The following is a 22284-nucleotide window of genomic DNA, read 5'->3' as shown; positions in this document are numbered from 1 at the left end:
TCCTGTTTTCTCTGTTGTATCTTTCTGGAATTCCTGTTACTTGGATGATGGACTTTGTGGGTTTACCTGCCGATTAAATTTTATTCCTCCTAATTTCTATTTATCTTTTTATTTACTTTCTGAAATACTTCCTTAACATTATCCTCCAATCCTTTTAATTTCCAAAAGTTCTTTCATGTTTTTTATAGCCTGCAATTCTTGTTTTATGGATAGAGTATCATCTTTTACCACCTTGAAGATATTAAGGTTTTTTAAGAAGTTTTTTCAGCTCCTTGCTCTAATTTATCTGAGCTTCTTTTTTTTTTTCTTTTGTTTTGGCCTCTGTCTTTAATGTTAGTAGCATTCCTGAAATATCCATCATACTTAAGAGTCAGGTATTAAAATCCTGATAAACTGTGGTGGGTAAGATGTGTCACAATAGGGTATATCTGGGATATGGCTACTTAGTTGGGGGCTCCCAAATATAAATTTTTTAAGGTATTTTTTTCTGTGACTGTTTCAGAAAAATCCACCAATCTCCTGCTGGGAAGTATAAGTCTGGCTGCCAGCATTTTGGGATCCAAGTAGGGGTTAGGAAATGGATATCTCAGGATTCAGACTTTCATTCATTCCCTGTTTATTTTGACTTACCCCAGCGCTCTGCTGTACCTGGTTCAATCTTCAGAAAATAAATCATCTAGTCCCAGAATCAGAAAAGGATGCTTTCCTGACTATGCCCTGTTTTCATCCTTAGGCCTCACTCCTGCCGTCTAAAAATCATGGTCCCTTCATTTCTGAGTCTTTTTCACGTTTATGTGAATTATATCTCCTAAAGCTGTTATAAAAAAAAAAAAAAAAAGCTAAAGTTAAAGGCTTGGCTCTCATTGATGTCCCTCTTCTAGACATTTGGATTTCAGCTTCTTCTGTTCTGCTAAGTCAGTAACCACTTATCTATCTGCTTTCCATCTTACATTTTTTGGTAACCTTTTGTCCTCTGTTGTCTCCCCTACTGTTTTTTCCCTTTATGGGTTTATAGTTTTTTTTTTGTTTGTTTTTTTGTTTTTGTTTTTAAATATTTATTTGGTTGCACCAGGTCTTATTTATTTATTTATTTTTATATTTATTTTTGGCTGTGTTGGGTCTTCGTTTCTGTGCGAGGGCTTTCTCCAGTTGTGGCAAGCGGGGGCCACTCTTCATCGCGGTGCGCGGGCCTCTCACTATCGCGGCCTCTCTTGTCGTGGAGCACAGGCTCCAGACGCGCAGGCTCAGTAGCTGTGGCTCACGGGCCCAGTTGCTCCGCGGCATGTGGGATCTTCCCAGACCAGGGCTCGAACCCGTGTCCCCTGCATTAGCAGGCAGATTCTCAACCACTGCGCCACCAGGGAAGCCCTATAGTTTTTTTGAGTAATAGCTTTACTAAAATATAGTTCACATACCATACAATTCACCTATTTAAAGTATATAATTAGATGGTTTTTAGTATATTCGCCAAGTTGTGCAACCATCACCAGAATCAATATTAGAACATTTCGTCAGCCCCAAAAAAGAAACCCCATGCCACTAGCAGTCATTCCATTTCCTCACCAAGCCCCACCCAGTCTTAAGTAACCAGTATTCTACTTTCTGTCTCTATGGAACGGCTACCGTGACGGCTTCTTTCACTTAACATAACGTTTTCAGGGTTCATCCATGTTGTAGAATGTATCAGTGCTTCATTCCTTTCTATTGCTGAATAATATCCCATTATTTCATTTATATATTATCAGTTGAAGGACATTTGGGTTGTTTCATTTTTTGACTATTATGAATAATGCTGTTATGAACATTCATGTACAAGTTTTTCTGTGCACGTATGTCTTCACTTGTCTTGGATATACACCTAGGAGTGGAAATTGCTAGGTCATTTGGTAATTCTATGTTTAACCTTTGGAGGAACTACAAGATAGTTATCCAAGCAACTGCACCATTTTACAATCCCACCAGCAGTGTATGAGAGTTCCAATTCCTTCATATCCTCATTAACACTTATTATCTATTTTTCTGATTAGCCATCCTAGTGGGTGGGAAGCAGTATCTCATTTAAATTTTGGTTTGCATTTACCTGACGGCTAATGATGTTGAGCATCTTTTCATGTGCTTATTGGCCATTTGTATATCTTCTTTGAAGAAATTTCTATTATATCCTTTGCCCATTTTTTAATTGGGTTGTCTTTTTATTATTGAGTTGTTAGAGTTCTTTATCTATTCTAGATACAAGTTCTTTATCAGACATATGATTTGCAAATATCTTCTCCCATTCTGTGGGTTATCTTTTCACTTTCTGGATAACGTCCTTTGCATCACAAACATTTTTAATTTTGATGAAGTCCAATTTATCTAATGTTTCTTTTGTTGCTTGTGCTTTAGGTGTAATATCCAAGAAACCATTGCTTAACCCAAGGTCACAAAGAGTTATACCTATGTTTTCTTCTAAGACTTTTATAGTTTTAGCACTTACATCTAGGTCTTTGATTCATTTTGACTTAAATCAGTATATGTTATGAATATAGGCTTTTTTATATCATGTTTCTTGTCTGAAATGCATATGATCGCATCTTATGGTATTTCTTAAATACTGAAAAAATATGTAATATTATTCTTACGACTTTTGTTTTAAAAAGAACCCAGAATATGTCTCAAGTTTCTGTTCTGTTTTATTAAAACAATCTTCAAAGAATCAATTTTGCTATGATTTCCTGTGGGTTTCCTTTATTTGCACTCTCTGCTTACCTCAGTATGTTCTGACTTCCTAAATATTACATCTTGTTGAAACTAGAAAACCGCTATTTCTTTTCTTTCTTTCCCCTGTATCATGAAGTAAATGTATTTCAGAAATAAGTCTCCTTCTTATTCCTTTTTTATTTTTTCCTCTTTTTTCTTTTGTGATACAGAACATATCATAAAGGTGCCAGGTATTTTCTTCCTATTTATTCACTTGATACGTTAATTTGTTAACCTCCTTGCTGTCATTTACGTGGGTCACAGCTTTTAAAACCTGACCCTGACAGCCAATGTAAAAAGCTACCTGGATGTAGCACCAGCAACTAGGCGGGTTGGAGGGGCTGCCCCTACCCCAATGTCCAACAGCCTGCTGCTAAAAGCTATTTCAACATGTTTGCGGACAGAGGACAGAGCAGAGGTTAAGTGCAGGTCCCCATGCCTGTCCACCTGTTATACTGAGGTGGAGAAGTTAAGAACATGTCACCATCACCTCAGATCCCAGTGGTCTAGATGCTGGATGACAGGCAGGTTTAATAAAGGGCAGGTCACTTGATCTCTCTGTTCCATGACTCAATATTATAGACTGACCCCAGACTCAAGGCCAGCTGGAGGCAAAGGTTTGTGCAGGCAGTCTTTGTCAAGTCTGGGGCAAGCTAGCTTCATTTTTAGATGCTATTGTTGCTACTGCTATTATTGAAAGTATGTATATATCTAATATATATATACACATATCTAAAAAAGCTTCTCCTGGTCCTTCTACTCCCTCCACAATCATTCCTTTTTCAAAACCTGAAACTGAGGTGAAGTCCTTCATAAAACCACTTCTTTGACTGGCTCAGAGAACCCAAGTCCTACAACAAAATTTTTTGTAAAGATACCCTTGTCTTTTTTTTTTTTAACTTTATTTATTAAAAAAAATTTGTTTTGGCTGCATTGGGTCTTCATTGCTGCGCATGGGCTTTCTTTAGTTGCAGCGAGTGGAGGCTACTCTTCGTTGCGGTGAGTGGGATTCTCATTGCGGTGGCTTCTCTTGTTGCGGAGCACGGGCTCTAGATGCACGGGCTTCAGTAGTTGTGGCACGTGGGCTCAGTAGTTGTGGCTCATGGGCTCTAGAGCACAGGCTCAGTAGTTGTGGTACACGGGCTTAGCTGCTCAAGGCATGTGGGATCTTCCCAGACCAGGGGTTGAACCCATGTCCCCTGCATTGGCAGGCGGATTCTTAACCACTGTGCCACCAGGGAAGTCCCCCTTGTCTTTATAATTAGAAAAATAAACAAATCTTCATTATACAAACTCTTCTTTCTTTTATAGGAACCTGCAAACCCCTGGGAGTAGTGATAGAACGTTTCAAGTGCTATTCTTCCAAATTATCAATGTTCACTCTACAGCATCAAATGGTACAATTTATTTTTAAAATATCCACTAAGGTTAATAATAGGGCTGCCAGGGAAATGGTGAATTATTGCTTAATGGTTACAGAGTTTTCTGTTTGAGGCAATAACAAGTTTGGAAATAGACAACAGTGATGGTTGTACCACACTGTAAATGTAATTAATGCCGCTGAATTGTACACTTTAAAATGGTCAAAATGATAAATTTTATGTTATGTATAATATACTACAATTTTTTAAATACCCCAAAAAAGTTAATAATAAGTAAATCATACTTGGTAGAACATTGAACATTTTACTTTCAAGATAGATTTTAGTGATAGTCATTAAATAAGCACCAATAAGCGAAATACACTGAAAACCAGAAAAGTTTTCTTTTGGTTTCTAACTTTACAGTGGTATGATTTACTTCATAGAGAAAAATAAATCCTAGTTTATATGGCTTACAACCAGAATCAAAGAGCATATTAAATAGAATACCTGACTAGATCGTAACTTCTTATTTTCCAGATGGCTCTTCTCCTGTAACAGGGCCTCCTTCTTACAAACTATGGCCTCCCGTTTCTTTAAGTCTTCTTCCAGCTCCTCTAATTCTTGGCGTTGGTTCAGAACTTTCTCTACTTCTTCATCTAACCATTTCTTTTGCTCATCCAATTTCTACATTAAAATTCCAAAGAAATGTTATAATTTGTTTTTCTTCACCATAAAATTTATATGGTAATAATATAACTTCAGATTGACTAAAACACCTTAAATGAACATTTAAAACTATCTGGAATACCTTAAATGAACAGTGAGAATAATAAATAGTGTCTGTCCAAAACTGTCAAGAAATAAGTGGTTCTAAGTAACATCTTTCTGTGTTGTTTTATAAGGAATTAAAATTTATTCCACAAATATGTTTGAGTCTGAGATTTTTCAGGCTGACAGTTTTTCTTTATATTGAGAGTTAGTTCTGAGAACATGCTGGAAATCTTCTCTGTTACAAAGGTGCACACCTCTATCACAGCACTAATACTACTGATTGTTCTACGGTCTTTCTCCCCTACTTGAGCTCCTTGACTGATTGCAGGGACAGTGCTTTTTGCCTCTCTAGCCCCAGTGCCTGCTCTACTGCCTGGCCCATGATTGGCTTTCAATAAAATGTTAAATGAATTCTTGATTCAATCAATCAACTAATGATGTGAATAAATGAATACACATTGTGGAAGACATAGAGGATGGAGCATGGAAATCCACTCTGCATTGTAGCCTGTCAACATCAAATAATTACAAAATAAAATAAATTGAGCTATAAAGATTTCCAAAACAAACATCTCAGTATTCTCTTGAGTTAAGGATACCCAGAAATAAGTACAAACAAAAATGTGAATGGAATGACTGTCCAAGATGAACTCTACCAAGTGCCCATCTGCACTGGGACATAGTAATGAAGCAATGCCACCTAAATAACAAATAATAAGAAAACAAAGCAATATAGTACTATTTTCCAGTTCTTCTCAAACTTGATAAAAACTGTCCCTAGAAATCTATATTATGACAACAAGAAGTGAATATGCATGAGAAAAAGAGAGCAAAGTGGCCAAGGCAAAGCAGGTCCAGAGCTATGTAGTTTTCCATCCAGACCTAGATAGTATGGTCCTATAAGCAACAGCACATCCAATAATATGAGGCCTAAAAATAGCAGCTCTACAATTATTAGGAACAGGAAGCATATCCCAGAGCAACTACAGAAATACTTTAGCTTTGTTTATCCAGCTATACCTTAGAAACTCCATATATGAGACCCTATGAAGACTAGCAATTAACTTAAAACATATCTACAAACATTTCTTGACTGTGAGTGGGGTTTGAAAGATGAATAACAGATATTCTGTAAGCTTCCATACAACAGGAAAGAAACCAAAAATTATGACGGTTTGATAATAAATGTGTATACAGCTAACTCCTAGGTACTATGTATGCAAAATGGAAGGAGAGATCGGATTCTGTCTGAGAAACGGAAGAATGTCAGTGCCAGCCCTCACAGAGTAGGCAATATTTTAGCTGTGCCTTTGAAGAATGGGTAGGAGTCTGCTAACATAATACAGGTTTTTTTAGGGAAATAATAATAAATGAATGGATTTTTCTGCATTTGATATAATAAAGGTTATGATTTGTGCAATTCACTGTATCTTAGTAACTTTTCTGAAAATTTCTTATTTTGTCTTTCTTAAAATAAATATTCCTACCACACAGTTCCAATTTTAAATACTCTCTTCTTATAAGAGAGCTTCATATCAAATCAATGTCCTAGTAAAAGCTCTTTGGATAGTCGTATGATTAATTTATAATCTTGTTCTTGTTTAGAGTCAAATTCTGGAAATGTTGTTTTACAACATTAAAAAGCATGAAGGTTTTGTTTGTTTGTTTGTTTTATTATTATTTTTAACCTGACATAATCAGTGCAAGCTGTGCGAATCTATTACTGTATTCATTTAAATTTAGATCCTTAACATTCTGAAAAGCAGGTCTAACCATTCTATGCATTCCTACCTCACCTACTCCCCCACATACCCTTCCACCCAGAAATATTACCAAGCACGTCAGAGAGAGAGCTCTTCAACTAATTTCTAAAATACACTAGAAAAATAACTGAGAATACATTCATGTCCTAAATTTTACTATTAAAATATATAAGATTTAAGAAGAGAGAGCAAATAAATTTTTCAGAATTAAGGTGATGTATTTGCATTTGAGGGTAATTACAGTTTTAAGCACAGTAATCTTAAGACTTTTAGAACTGCCATTTCTAATTTCATAAAATTAAAATTTTGTTTCTTTGAACTTTGATATTAATCTATGGATTTCATTTTTTTAAATGTGGCACTAAAACAATAGCTTTTTAATATATTATATATGGTGCATATACAATTTGGTTGTGCTTGAGTAGAGAGCTCTTATCTTTAGAAATATATGTTTCCAGGTGAATAAACCAGTCTTGACATGGGAATAAATACAATCTAGTTTTCATGTTTATATTCCACAACATTCAAATAAACCCATTTCTACTGAAATAAGAATATAGCACATTTCCGGATGGGAAATTAATTTTTTAATAACACAAAAAATTCACAAGAAATATTAGAAATTTTGTACTCATGTGGCAAAGTCTAGTGTTTGAAGATTTTATTCAGAGTCCACCACTTTTTACCCCTACTTAGACAATCATCAATTGCAGAGAAACCAGGAAACACTAAATAGAATCGACCAAACCTGGAGTTGGTCTATACTTTCCAAGACGAAACCTTTTCTCCTTTTTCATCTTAAATGCATCAAGGTCCTCAGCTTTCAGTTTTTAGACCTTCTTCTGTTCTGTTTTTAACTGTAGTTCCTATAGAAAACAGGAATTGAAAATACCTCATTGCTTTACTACATGGTCATCATTAAAATATTTATGCAGATAATCATTTTAACATTTACTTTCTTAGTTGCAAAAAAAAGAAAACGAGTAGATGAAGGTTGGGGGCCATTTAAGAAGAAAATAATGTTTAGCCCCTCATCAAGCAATAAAATCTCACAGTAAAATCAGGATTTACTAGAAAAACTAGGTTATTTTTTTTTCATTCTTTGCCAGTGTTACAAATTTGCATAACAGGGATAAGAGTATGAAAATTATAAATCTGCTCTTTCTTCTCTTGCCTTTCTGAGTTCACACTACCTTCAGTTAGTCCACCCAACGCACCCATCTGCAATGGGGATATTAGAATTTATCCAGGAGAAATGTATAAAAGAAAGTTATATTCAGTTCCAGCATTCAAAAATCAGATTTGCAGCATGAAAATAGTCTTTCAAGACTGATCATGGTCCTCCGAAGAGTATTTTCCAATTCCTTTAGTTTCCATTCACATCTTAAGAGTCAAGTCAAGAGGGCCCTTGTGTTCTGCTGGGGTTTAGAGACGATGTTGCCATCCACCCCCAAAGCTTAGCAGGAATCAGGAAGGAGGCCATGAACTCAAAGTGAACTGGTCCGCACTGTTATTTCTTACTGGTCCATGATGGATAAGTACAGAAATTAAAAGTAAGTGTTTAGAACCTTATTACAACAATTTAACAGAATAATTTTATGTCTGTTGAATTCTAATAATTAAAAGATAGACTGTATATTTTAGTTTTTATTTCATTTTTCTACTAGTTCTTGTTTACAAAGGTATTGGGCTGTGACAAATTAATAATAAAATGAAAATTGTATCTTTTCCATAGGTAATTTTCAGAATACTAGATAAAAGGAAGTAAAAGGGAAGTCTACATTTTCAGCCTTGGAATGGAAGAAAGAGAAAAGAGACAGTAAAAAAGATGTGTGTCCCAATTTTCTTCTCTCTGAGTTTTGGCCCAGAAAGGGGATGATAAATAAAGTATCACTGAGAGCAGACGGAGAAAATGAGGACTGCAAGTGCAGAGGCCCCACACCCACATGTTCTGCCCAGTCTTGCTGAAAGAACAGAGAAGTACGATCAGGAAACAGAGACTAATTGGACTCCTTGGCCTCAGATGACGAGGATCCTGAGTTGAGAACAAATAGGGTCAGTTATTGTGGGGAATTGACCCCAAAACTGAAGGTGAGGACAGGCCACTGGGCTAGCAGCTAGGATGGAAGATTGATAGTCTCAACAGGGATTTATAATGCCATTAGGAGATGAGATGAAGCCAAAGCACCTCAGGCTCTAAGCTGAAAGTGAGACCAATCTATGAACTATACTGGCTTCACATCAAGTGCCAAGCAGGGAAAGGTGAACAAGAGAGAGCAGATTCCAGCCAGTCACATCCAGGACCAAATGAAACTCAGAAGTCCCTTCCCCCTCAACACCATGTGATGCAATAAAGCTACACACCCGAACACCACATATACCAGACTCTATCTTTGAGAATCATGGGGAGGAAGAGGCCAAGAGACTGAATATTCTTATTCAAGAGAACTGAGAATTATTTGAAGGAAATGTTTAAACTATCAGAATAAGGTTTGAACAGACTGGTTTGGCAGGGCAGGGTGGGAGGGGTGTCATAAGGAACACAGGTCTGCTATAGACTAAAGAAATTTTCTATGCCCACTTGAGTTGAATTATGAGTGCATTTGGACCCTGTTATATTTACTACCCATTAAATTTCATGCTTCCCTAGCTCTAGTCACAGTTATAATTTAGCCCCTGTCACAGTCACAGCAACTTCAGGATGCTGAAATAAAGGCACCTTATACTGGAGCTGACTACCTACTATTCTTATTCTTCTACACAATGCTTTAAAAGTGTACTGCGGTGGTCTAATCCCCTCTTTTGCATGTTGCTCTAGACATTATTACCTTACCTTATATTGTAATCTCTATTATAATAGTAAAATAACCGTCTACCAGGTACTGTGCTACACTTTTTACGTCTATTTAATTATCCCATTTAATCCTCACAATAATCCTGTGAAACAGATACCATAATAAATCCCATTTTATAGATGAGGAAATTGGTGCTTAGAGAAGTAAAAAGCCCAGGTCACATTTCAGGGGTTCCCATACCTTTCCTTTATAGCTCATCCATAGTCTTCAGTTAAGAACTGCTGCTCTACGGAGAACCTATGCAGAAGTCATAGTATTCTCTGGAAATGGTTTAGTCAAGTGAAAAATGGAATGTTAGAGAGTTAGCTCCAAACAGAAGACAAGATATCCCTTAGGACTCTGAGCAGGTTTTGTTTTTGCATGAAGTAGTAGAAACTTCAATATATCTTTGGGGCAGACTGTTCCTTTTTCTGGAATACTCATTCTCCCCTTAAATGGGTCATATTTCCCTAGAATGAAAGAAGGAACAAAATTACCCTAGATAAGAATGTAAAAGTTAAGTTACAGGCAGAGTTGCAGTTCAGCAGACTATGCATTCTGCTCAAAAGTTTTTTCTTTTCCCTAAACACAGATTTAGAGAGTGCTATGTCTTGTTGGTTTAAGCCAGGGTTCATGAGAGATGAGAAGCTGAGACCCAAGACCACAGGACTGACAGGCAGGCCTAATCCTCACACTGGAGGAAGGACAGCAACGAACAGACGAGGCTGTTGGCAGTGAAATGAGAATTGAACAGATTCAAGATATTAGAAGACTCAATTTATAGGACTTTGTGGTTCATTGGATATGGGTAATGAGGAAGAGGACAGAGTCAAGGATGACTGCTAAATTTCTAGCTTACCCAACTGAATGCATTGAAATGTCATGTAAAGTACACTGGAAAACTATATTTTCTCCCCCATGAAGGGAGCAGGGAGGAGGAATAGTGGGGAGATAAGTAAGGGAATTCATCTATAAGACAACCTAATAAAGATGTCAATGGTTGGATATATGAATCCAGAGCTCAAATGGCAAATCTGGTATTAAGGATTAAATCTGGGAGTTGTCAGAGTTAAACTGCAGTCATGGAAAAAGACAAGGTGAGAGGTCACCCAGGACCGAGTATGAAGATAAGAGGGCATAGGCTAGAGCCCTGAGTAATTCCCATAGGTAAGGAAATGATAGTGTAGGATAAGCTAGCAAAGACAAAGAACAAGCAATAAGAGAAGAAAAAACAAGGTGAGTATAATTTCACAAAGGCAAAGGGGGAAATATTTCAAGATGGAGGGAGTGGTGAACTATGGTGGATGCAGCTGAGGTGTGACAGAGAGAGCACTAGTGAACTGCTCAAGAGCTTTGAAGTGAACGGTACAGCCAAGACCCAGAAACCAGACTGGAGAGGAGAAGAGAACAAATGAAAGGAAAGGAAACAGAATCAAATACAGTAAACTTTCAAACTTCTCAAATACAAGAAGTTTGGTTATAAAGGGGAGAAGTGAGAGAGAGAAATATAAAGTTGAAGGAGAATAATTTTAGGATAAGAAAAGTCTAAGATGTTTAAAGAAAGAATCTAGGAGAAGAGGAAAAGCTGAAAATACAGGAAGAGAAAAAGACAAATGAGATAAAGCACGTAAGCGCTTAGCACAGTACTGACTGAAGACAAATAATAAATGTTATTTACTGCTATAATAATGATTATTACCATTATTATTAAGAATGAGTAACTCAAGGAAATTAAGAAAGCAATTCCATTTATAATAATATCTAAAATAATAAAATATCTGGGAATAAATTTAACCAAGGAGGTAAAAGACTAGTACACTAAAAATTATAAAACATTCTGAAAGAAATTAAAGAAGATTTAAATAAATGAAAAGACGCCCCATGCTCATGGATAGGAAAACTTAATATTGTCATGATGCCAATACTACACTAAGAGATCTACATAGTCAACACAATCCATATCAAAATTCCAATGGCTGGGACTTCCCTGGTGGACCAGTGGTAAAGAATCCACCTTCCAATGCAGGGGACTTGCGTTCAATCCGTGGTCAGGGAACTAAGATCCCACATGCCGCAGGGCAACTAAGCCCACGTGCCACAACTACTGAGCTTGCGCGCCTCAATGAGAGAGCCTGTGTGCTGCATGCTACAGAGTCCATGCACCCTGGAGCCCATGCGCCACAACTAGAGAGAGAAAACCTGCATGCCACAACTAGAGAGAAGCCACTGCGCCACAACAAAGAGCCTGCACCACAATGAAAGATCCTGCATGCCTCAACTAAGACCAGATGCAGCCAAAAAAATAAAGAAAATAAATAAATTTTTAAAAAGTGGATCTACAGAGAAAAAGCCAAGAATGGATCGTCGTAAAAGGAATAATTTGAAAATAAAAATTTGTTGAGTGCTGCTGTAAAAAAAAAAAAAAAAAAAAGAACCATGCATTAAACACAATTAAAGCATTAAAAAAGAAATTGCAATGGCCTTTATTGCAGAAACGGAAAAGCTGACCCTTAAATTCATGTGGAATTTCAAGAGTCCTCAAATAGCCAAAACAATCCTGAAAAAGTACAAAGTTGGAGGACTTACTTCCCAAAATCTACTGCAAAGCTACTATAATCAAAACAGTGTGTACTTGCACAAGGATAGACATATAGACAAATGGAATAGAACTGAAAGTTTAGAAATAAATCCATAAATCTACAGCCAATTGGTTTTTGACAAGGGTACCAAGTTCATTCAACAGGGAAAGAATAGTCTTTTCAATAGATGGTGCTGGAACAACTGGATTTCCACATGCAAAACAATGAAGATGGACCCCTACCTCACACCATATACAAAAATTAACTCAACATGGACCAGGAACCTAAATATAAGAGCTAAAACCGTAAAACTCCAGAAGAAAACATAGGGGTAAATCCTTATGACCTTAGATTTGGCAACGGATTCTTAGATATGATACTAAAAGCACAAGCAACAAAAGGAAAAATAGATAAGTTGGAACTTCATAAAAAATGTAAAACTTTGGTGCATCAAAGAATATTATCAAGAAAATGTAAGGGCTTCCCTGGTGGCTCGGTGGTTGAGAATCTGCTGCCACAATCAAAGAATATTATCAAGAAAATTAAAGGGCTTCCCTGGTGGCTCAGTGGTTGAGAATCTGCCTGCCAATGCAGGGGACACGGGTTCGAGCCCTGGTCTGGGAAGATCCCACATGCCGTGGAGCAACTGGGCCCGTGAGCCACAACTACTGAGCCTGCGCGTCTGGAGCCTGTGCTCTGCAACAAGAGAGGCTGCGATAGTGAGAGGCCCGCGCACCACGATGAAGAGTGGCCCCTGCTCGCCGCAACCAGAGAAAGCCCTCGCACAGAAACGAAGACCTAACACAGCCAAAAATAAATAAATAAACAAATTTAAAAAAAGAAAAGAAAATGTAAGATAATCTACAGAATGGAAAAAAATATTTGGAAGTCATGTATCTGATAAAGTTTAATGTCCAGAATACATAATGAATTCCCACAACTCAACAACAAGAGACAACCCCAATTAAAAAAGTAGACAAAGAACTTGAAAAGACATTTCTCCAAAGAGATATACAAATGGGCAATAAGCACATGAAAAGATGTTCAATACCACTAGTCATTATGGAAATGAAAATCAAAACCACAATGAGATTCCACTTCACATGTACTTGGATGACTACAATAAAAAAGAAACAGAAAATGACAAGTGTTGATGAAGACGCAGAGAAATCAGACCCCTCATACATTGCTGGTGGGAATGTAAAATGGTGCTGCCACTATCAGAAACAGTTGGTGGTTCCTCAAAAAGCTAAGCATAGAATTAGCATATGACCCAGCATTCCACACCTAGGTATTTCAATTCCAAATTGAAAGCAGGCCACTTGAACAGTTACTTCCATGCCAATGTTTATCACAGCATTATTCAATAGCCAAAACGTGGAAACAATCCAAGTGTCTATAAGATAAATGCAGAAACAAAATGTTGTGTATGCATGCAATGGAATATTACCCAGCCATAAGAAGGAATGAAGTTCTGATATATACTACAACATGGCTGAACCTTGAAAACATGATGCTAAAGGAAAAAAGCCAGATACAGGACAAATATTGTATGATTTCACTTTTATGAAATATCTAGGATAGGCAAATTCATAAAGAGAGAAGTAGATTAGGGTTACCAGGGGCTTGGGGGGGAAGAGGGGAAAGGGAATTATTGCTTAATGGTTACCAAGTGTCTATTTTTATTTATTTATTTTGGCTGTGTTGGGTCTTCGTTTCTGTGCGAGGGCTTTCTCTAGTTGCGGCAAGCGGGGGCCACTCTTCACCGCGATGCACGGGTCTCTCACCATCGTGGCCTCTCTTGTTGCGGAGCACAGGCTCCAGACGTGCAGGCTCAGTAGTTGTGGCTCACGGGCCTAGTTGCTCCGCGGCATGTGGGATCTTCCCAGACCAGGGCTCGAACTCGTGTCCCCTGCATTAGCAGGCAGATTCTCAACCACTGCGTCACCAGGGAGGGGAAGCCCCCTACCAAGTGTCTATTAAGGGTGATGAAAAAGTTTGGAAGAAGACAGTGGTGATGGTTGCACAACACCGAATGTAATTAATGGCACTGAGCTATACGCTTAAACAAAGGTAAAAATGGTCAATTTCATGTTATATTATTTATAAAATCAATAATGTAATATACCAAAACTCACTGTATGCTTTACATGGGTGAACTGTATGATATGTGAAGTATCTCTCAATAAAGCTGATTAAAAAAAAAAAAGAATCAGTAATTTGGCTTAAATGCTCTTTTAAGTTCCCTTCCATCACTAAATTCTGTCATTTTTTTTTTTTAAGGTCTGAGAATATATTATTTTCCAAAGTTTAAAATCTAGGAAATCTCCAATTATGTTCCAAACCTTGGGTCTGGCTTAACATTTGAACAGAACAGAGCCTGGTACACAGTGCTAGATAAGTGTTTGTTGTTATTATGATCATTATCATCCTTCTCTTCTTCAGAAGAGCCCTACTGAGGCAAGTATGATAAGGCCATCTTAGATAAGAATAAACAGACACAGAGAGGGTAAGTGATTTTCTCAGTAAATGATCTAGCCAGGAACAGAGAGAGTTGGGATTGAATACATGCAAGCCTGGCTCCAGAGCCCAGGCTGACACCACTAGTTCCTCCCCGGCCCAATCCATTCTATAGAACAGCTGGGCATACAGGTCTGATCACTTTTCTGCACACTATGAATGAAATGGTACCATTTTACCTTGTACTTTTTTCTATGCTGCCGCATGGACGATGCATGTCAAAGCACTTTGAAAATGGCAAATCCTATTCAAATGTTAGATATTTTTTTTAGAAAGTCAGCTTTATAAATTTGTGTTTTTGACAGCCTCAACTGAAGTTAAGATCCTAGTTAGAGAAATTATCACGGCACTTTCTTTTGGGAAGTCAAAGCCTTCAAGACAGTACTCAGAATTCAATAAATAGCTTTTACTATGTAGATCAACAAAGTTTTAAAGTGAATGAGGACAGCAGCCAAGGACAGGCCAAGGTGAGATACCTCACAAGCCAACTGAATCAAGACCTTGGTTACATTAGCTCTGAGACATTGAACATTTCATATTATGCTTAGCAGGAAAGTATGACAATATTACTTTGATTTTTTGTTGATCCCGCTTAATTTCTGCATCCAGTTGCTTCCTTTTCTCATTTTCTTCTTGAAGTCTTTTTTGCAGCTGTACCTTTTGATGTTTCATGTGATCTACATTCTGCTCTAGTTCATTAGCACGTTTCTCATTTTGGATCGACAGTGATGCCAATTTCTTACTATTTTGTTGCTTCTTCTGTAAGACCTGGGATCATATGGAATATTTCAAAATGAAAAACTGCACCTCTCATATCCCTCCAGTAAACTTAAACTTTTCATTTAATGACACAGGTGGGCATTTTTGCCTAGATTTTAATTTATTCTTGATAGTTTCACAACTGTTTTCTACATTTCTACTTTTACAGTCAGGCAAATATCATAATTTTCACCAGATATAAAGAATAATGAGACTTCCTGGTGCCGACAGCCAAACAGAACAAAATTGACATTGTTGCTTTTTTTATTGTTTTAATTTTAAAATATTTTATGTACATAATAAAAATTAAAACAATACAAAACTAAACTTATAATTAAAAAGACTCTTCTCTCAGACGCCTAATCTACCTGTCCTGTTTCCTGAAATAAAATTACCAATTTCTTAAATATTCCTTGAGAAATAATTTATATGCACATAAGTAACTTTATATTCTAGGTAGACTATTCTCCACCTCCCCTTTTTTTCTGTTTAACGTATCTTAGAGGTGTTTTCTCATAGATTTGTTCTTTCTATATGACTGCATAGTATTCCACTGTGCTCATCTTTAATATCCAGCTGCAGCCTAAATCATTAATCCCTGAGTTAAGATGATCAGAAATGATACCATTTTCCCTGAGTGACCAACCATTGTAATTACTATTTTAATTACCTTAAATAAGGCTTTTCCTCTCTAGGTAAAGTTATCCATAGACAGCATTAAAATTTTTTGAAGAGTTTACTAATATAAAATACCAGAGTGTTTCAATTTAATCCTGATCAAACAAGCAAACATATATTAGATTTGTATGCTGTACTTTAGCATTGCACTAAGTAAGTACCTCTTATGTGACATAAAAAAGTTAAGGTGAAGTCATTTGTAAGTTATGCAGACTACAATTATTTCCTTTATCTTGGTGATAAATTGTTGACATAAACACATTTTGTTTTAATTAAACTAAGTATTCACAGAGGCATTGTAGCTTAGAGCAGCGCTACTCAAAATGTGGTCTGTGGACCGGTACCACTCACAGACTGTTGTCAGCCTGCACCATGAAGCACATTATTAGATTCAGCTGATGATGTTTTCATGCAAGACTTTGTTGATGAGAGAAGCTGTGCTCCCATTTACCTTTATCTCACTGCAGACCAATAATGAACAATCTGCAGATGGACTACTTTGAGTACTACTAGCTTGTGGAGGCCACAGGACTCTGCAGTTTCCCATGCCTGGATCTGGACCCTGGCTTTGTCACTTATTTTTGACAGTATTGCAATACTGGAGCAAAAAAATGTTAATACTAGAATTTTAGTGTCTTTTCCACATGATATTGAAAATATCAGTATAACTACTGATAATCTTATTTAAAAGTGAGATAGGTTGTCATTTGCACTTATTCCACAGATGCTCAAACGTGCACCTCTGTTAGCATTAAACAGAGCATATAATGCAGCATATAATGCTATATATATCTAAAGACAAAGAATACAGATTTTAGATTTTTTTAATTAAAACAAATTTTTTAAGTTTTAAAAAACTAAAATAAATTCATTATACCAATAAAACCACTAGTATTTCAATATGTTAAAATGGTATGAAATGTTAGAGTACTGAAAACCGTTATTATCATCACAATTATGTGACTCTGAGTTATTTTACCTTTGTAAACCTTAGCTTCCTCATTTGTAAGAGTGTAAAAATACCCACTTCAAAGGATTAAATAATGATTAAATAATACATATAAAACATCTAGTATGTATATAGCACTTGGTAGACACTTAACTATCACACTTCTTCTCATCCCCACCACCTTATCATCTTTAGCATCCCCATCCCCATCAGTCGTGCATGCATACGGCAAAGGCACAGAAATCTCTAAAACTACGTGGAACACTTCTTTCAGTCCTCCGGCTATGAGACGTTTCTTTTGAATTTAATTAAGTTCTTTCCTTTCCTCATCAGTACCCTCAGCAGAAAAAGATACACAACAAGAAACATGGAAAACAAAAAGAACATGATAATTCAAACCCTATTAATAATCTTTCATTTAATCTTTTAATCACAACCATAAAAATAATCTTTGCTAAATCCACACACAAGGCTTAAGCTATAGATTTATACGGTAAATATAATAACCTTCTTAGAAAAATAATAACTTTGGCTATTTCAAGAAAACTGGAAAAAACACAAACACGTGAAGATTAAACAATGTGCTACTAAACAGCCAATGGGTCAACAAAGAAATCAAAGGGAAATCAAAAAATACCTTGAGACAAATGAAAATGGAACCACAACTGTCCAAAATCTATGGGACACAAAAAAAGCAGTTTTAAGAAGGAAGTGTACAGTGATACAGGCCTTCCTCAAGAAACAAGAAAAATCTCAAATAAACAATCTAACATTACACCTAAAGGAACTAGAAAAAGAAGAACAAGCAAAGCCCAAAGTTAGTAGAAGAAAGGAAATAAAAAAGATCAGAGAAGAAATAAATGAAATAGAGACTAAAAAAAACAATAGAAAAGATCAGTGATACTAAGAGCTGGTTTTTTGAAAAGATAAATAAAATTGACAATTTAGCCAGACTCAGCAAGAAAAAAAGAGAGGGCTCAAATGAATAAAATCAGAAATGAAAGAGAAGTCACTACTGATACCACAGAAATACAGAGGATCATAAGAGTATGATCAGGGGCTTCCCTGGTGGCACAGTGGTTAAGAATCCACCTGCCAATGCAGGGGACACGGATTCGAGCCCTGGTCTGGGAAGGTCCCACATGCTGCGGAGCAACTAAACCCATGTGCCACAACTACTGAGCCTGAGCTCTAACCTGCGAGCTACAACTACTGAGCCCACGTGCCGCACCTACTGAAGCCCGCACGCCTAGAGCCCGTGCTCCGCAACAAGAGAAGCCACCGCAATGAGAAACCTGTGCACCACAACGAAGAGTAGCCCCCACTCACCGCAACTAGAGAAAGCCCGTGTGCAGCAATGAAGACCCAACGCAGCCAAAAAAAAAAAAAAAGAGTATGATCAACAATTATATACCAAAAAATTGGATAACCTAGAAGAAATGGATAAATTCCTAGATATACACAGTCTTCCAAGACTGAATCATGAAGAAATAGAAAATCTGAATAGACAGATTACCAGTAAAAGATCGGTTCTTACTTATTAATATTGAGTATAAGAATTACAATCAGAACTGAAGGTAGGATAACCTTTCTGCCCGTGGACGCCGCCGAGTAAGCATCATTGAAGTCTCCCCCCTCTACTGCTGTCGTGTCTAAGTCAGTCTCCCAAAGAGCCCGAACAGCTGCGGAAGCTCTTCATCAGATGTTTGAGCTTTGAAACAACTGATGAGAGTCTGAGGAGCCATTCTGAGCAATGGGGAACGCTCACAGACTGTATGGTAACGAGGGACCCAAACACCAGGCGCTCCAGAGGTTTCGGGTTTGTCACGTATGCCGCTGCGGAGGAGGTGGATGCGGCCACGGATGCAGGGCCACACGAGGCGGATGGAAGAGTCGGGGAACCAAAGAGGCCGTCTCAAGAGAAGATTCTCAAAGACCTGGCGCCCACTTAACCGTGAAAAAGATTTTTGTTGGTGGCATTAAAGAAGACACTGAAGAACATCACCTAAGAGATTATTTTGAACAGTGTGGGAAAACTGAAGTGATTGAAATCATGACTGAGGCAGTGGCAAAAACAGAGAGAGGCTTTGCTTTCATAACCTTTGATGACCATGACTCCGCAGACAAGACTGTCATTCAGAAATACCACACTGTGAATGGCCACAACTGTGAAGTAAGGAAAGCCCTACCTAAGCAACAGATGGCTAGTGCTTCATCCAGCCGAAGAGGAGGAAGTGGTTCTGGAAACTTTGGTGGTGGTCGTGGAGGTGGTTTTGGTGGGAATGACAACTCTGGTCGCGGAGGAAATTTCAGTGGTCGAGATGCCTTTGGTGGCAGCCGTGGTGGTGGGGGATATGGTGGCAGTGGGGATGGCAGTAATGGATTTGGTAATGACGGAAGCAATTTTGGAGGTGGCGGAAGCTACAATGATTTTGGCAATTACAACAATCTTCAAATTTTGGACCCATGAAAGGAGGAAACTTTGGAGGCAGAAGTTCTGGCCCCTATGGTGGTGGAGGCCAATACTTTGCCAAACTGTGAAACCAAGGTGACTATGGTAGTTCCAGCAGCAGCAGTAGCTATGGCAGTGGCAGAAGGTTTTAATTACTGCCAGGAAACAAAGCTTAGCAGGAGAGGAGAGCCAGGGAAGTGACAGGGAAGCTACAGGTTACAACAGATTTGTGAACTCGGCTAAGCACATTGGTGGCAGGGCCTAGCTGCTACAAAGAAGACATGTTTTAGACAATACTCATGTGTATGGGCAAAAAAACCTCAAGGGCTGTATTTGTGACTAATTGTGTAACAGGTTATTTTAGTTTCTGTTCTGCAGAAAGTGTAAAGCATTCCAACAAAGGGTTTTAATGTAGATTTTTTTTTTGCACTCATGCTGTTGATTGCTAAATGTAATAGTCTGATCATGAGGCTGAATAAATGTCTTTAAAAAAAAAAAGAACTGAAGGTAGGATATAAACCTATGAAATTATAAATAAATTTCGAAATAATCATAAGGGAAAGCTCTTAATTGTTTTGTTCTACTAACGTTTTGTTAAAATGAGTACTTTGTTAGACGTCGCAGCCTTAATTTAACGGTCAAGAAATAAAAAAAAATTGATCGCAAGACTCTCTGAGGTGAATTGCTAAGGGAAAATATGTATTCTGAAGGAAAGTGCAAAGTGTCAAGTCACGTTATTTTAACTTGGTGTTGACTTGAGAAGCTACTTAAGTAAAAAAAAAATTTTAATGGCGATGTGCAGATGTTTGAGATGGCATTAAAAACCCTTGAAGAAGGGACTTTTTTGCTCTGTTCACTTCTGCATCCCCACCTAGAATAGGACCTGGCACACAGGAGGTGTGCGGTGAACACTTATCTTGTTGAAAGAAAATAACTGTGGCAGTTTCAAAAATAGATAACTAATGCTCTAACTAGGTTAACTACAATTCCATTCTATGTACAGTGGAAACAATATGAAAGCAATAGATTATGAATCAGGGACTTCCCTGGTGCTCCAGTGGTTGAGAATCCATATTGCAACGCAGGGGACGCTGGTTCGATCCCTGGTCAGGGAACTAAGAACCCACATGCCGTGGGGCAACTAACCCTGCATGCCACAACTACAGAACCCATGCACTCTGGAGCCCTCACACCACAACTACTGAGCCTGCACATTCTGGAGCCCACACGCCACAACTAGAGAGCCTGCACACCGCAACTAATGAGCCTGTGAGCTGGAGAGAAGCCTGCGCACCACAGTGAAGAGCCCGCATGCCACAACGAAAGATCTCACATGCCGCAACTAAGACCCGACACAGTGAAAAAATAAATAAATAAATAAATAAAATATTTTTAAAAATAGATTATGAATCAAAAGAACTGGAAAAGGCATTTTAGTAAATTCATTATAAGCAAACTAACAAAGCACTCTGACTATACCAAAAGCATCTGGGAACAGCTTCATACACAAAATCTCTCTATAATGGAATATTTCTCAAAGAATAGAATTTTTTAACTGTAGCTATATTTGAGGTTATAGCAAAGTCCAGCATTAGGAAATTAAGAATAAGATGTAGTACTCAAAGTTATTAACCTTTCTTAAACCAATCAGTTATGATTTCAGAAAACTGTCTGAAACAGTTATCATATTTGTTGAGTGTCAAGAAAGTGCTATATACATACCAGATGTTTTATATATATTATTTAATCATTAGTTAATCTTTTATCCTTCAGAAAAGGACACTATTTCTGTGGTTATCTTTATTTCTCACCATGTGGTTTTTGATAAAAAGATTAAAATAATACACTTCCTGAATGAAGAAATATACTACCCAGACTAAAATTATGTAAACCCACCAGCATACTGGAAAAGAAAACTTGCCGTCCAGTTCCTCCCGCTAGTAAAAACTGAATCCTCCTTCTTTCCTAACTAGGTACAAGAATCCTCAAAATCAGGAAGCCTTAAATACGTTTTCTCAATTATATTTTTTAAATTACCTGGACTCTTAGCTTCGCAGCATCCATCTTCTTACGAAATTCCTTCTGTAATTTTACCTTCAAAGCAACATCAGAAAGATCTTTGTTTTCCAGTTCCTCTAGCTGCTTTTGCGTTTCAGTTAATTCCACTTTCGCCTGTTCTGCTTCATGTTCAAGTCTTGTTACTTTCAGAGAATACTGTTTGCTTACGGACTTGACATCATTACCTTCATAATAATAATAATAGTAATAACAATTATAAATTATGTTTAAAAACTAAGTAAAACACCAAAAACATAAAATTTCCCTACTCTTAAAAAGCTGGGCAGTAACTATTTAAGGCATAGCATTAAAAATCCAGCTGTCCCTCCCATCCCCATCAAACACAACTTGCCACCTGTCCTTTTAATAATTAGTTCCTTAATGACTGTCCCCATCTGGTGCCATTCTATCTTCTCCCTGGTTCATCTTTTGTTCTGAATTTGCAGTTTACCTTTGCTGGCATCAAACTTCAGTTAAAAGGTATTTGGGGTGACTCATTGGCCTCTTGCTTACTACACTTCGTCTTCCTACCACCCATAATCTGTCTCCGAATTCTTTTCTTTTACTATTACGAAAATTTTTCAACATATCAAAAGTAGAGAAATAATATAATGAAAGTCCATCACCCAGATTCAAAAGTTATCAAGATTTTGCCACAGCTACTTCATCTATACCTTTTTTCTTCTTTAATTTACTTAAAAACTTTAAAGCAATCCCAGATATAATGTCATCACCTATGTATACTTCAATAAGCATCTAAACAGAATATGAAAATAACCAAAAAGTCATTATCACATCTAACAATGCTAATACCCACC

The 22284-nt window shown here is 37.3% G+C and overlaps 1 protein-coding gene and 1 pseudogene across 1 annotated transcript in view; one reads left to right on the top strand and one right to left on the bottom strand.

Annotated features, from left to right (window-relative positions):
* The window catches only part of KIF27 (kinesin family member 27), a 92028-nt gene that overhangs the window by 28191 nt on the left and 41553 nt on the right, over nt 1-22284 (bottom strand). The window contains 5 exon segments of the mRNA XM_036856630.1: nt 4611-4787; nt 7386-7430; nt 7432-7503; nt 15141-15338; nt 21446-21651. Of these exon segments, the coding sequence (XP_036712525.1) occupies nt 4611-4787; nt 7386-7430; nt 7432-7503; nt 15141-15338; nt 21446-21651 (698 nt within the window).
* On the top strand, nt 16331-19613 carry LOC118896904 (annotated as a pseudogene).

The sequence above is a fragment of the Balaenoptera musculus genome, chromosome 6, assembly GCF_009873245.2.
Source record: "Balaenoptera musculus isolate JJ_BM4_2016_0621 chromosome 6, mBalMus1.pri.v3, whole genome shotgun sequence".
NCBI classification, from domain to species: Eukaryota; Metazoa; Chordata; class Mammalia; order Artiodactyla; family Balaenopteridae; genus Balaenoptera; species Balaenoptera musculus.
Note: the sequence above shows the minus strand (reverse complement) of the source record. Positions and strands in the feature narration are given on the sequence as shown.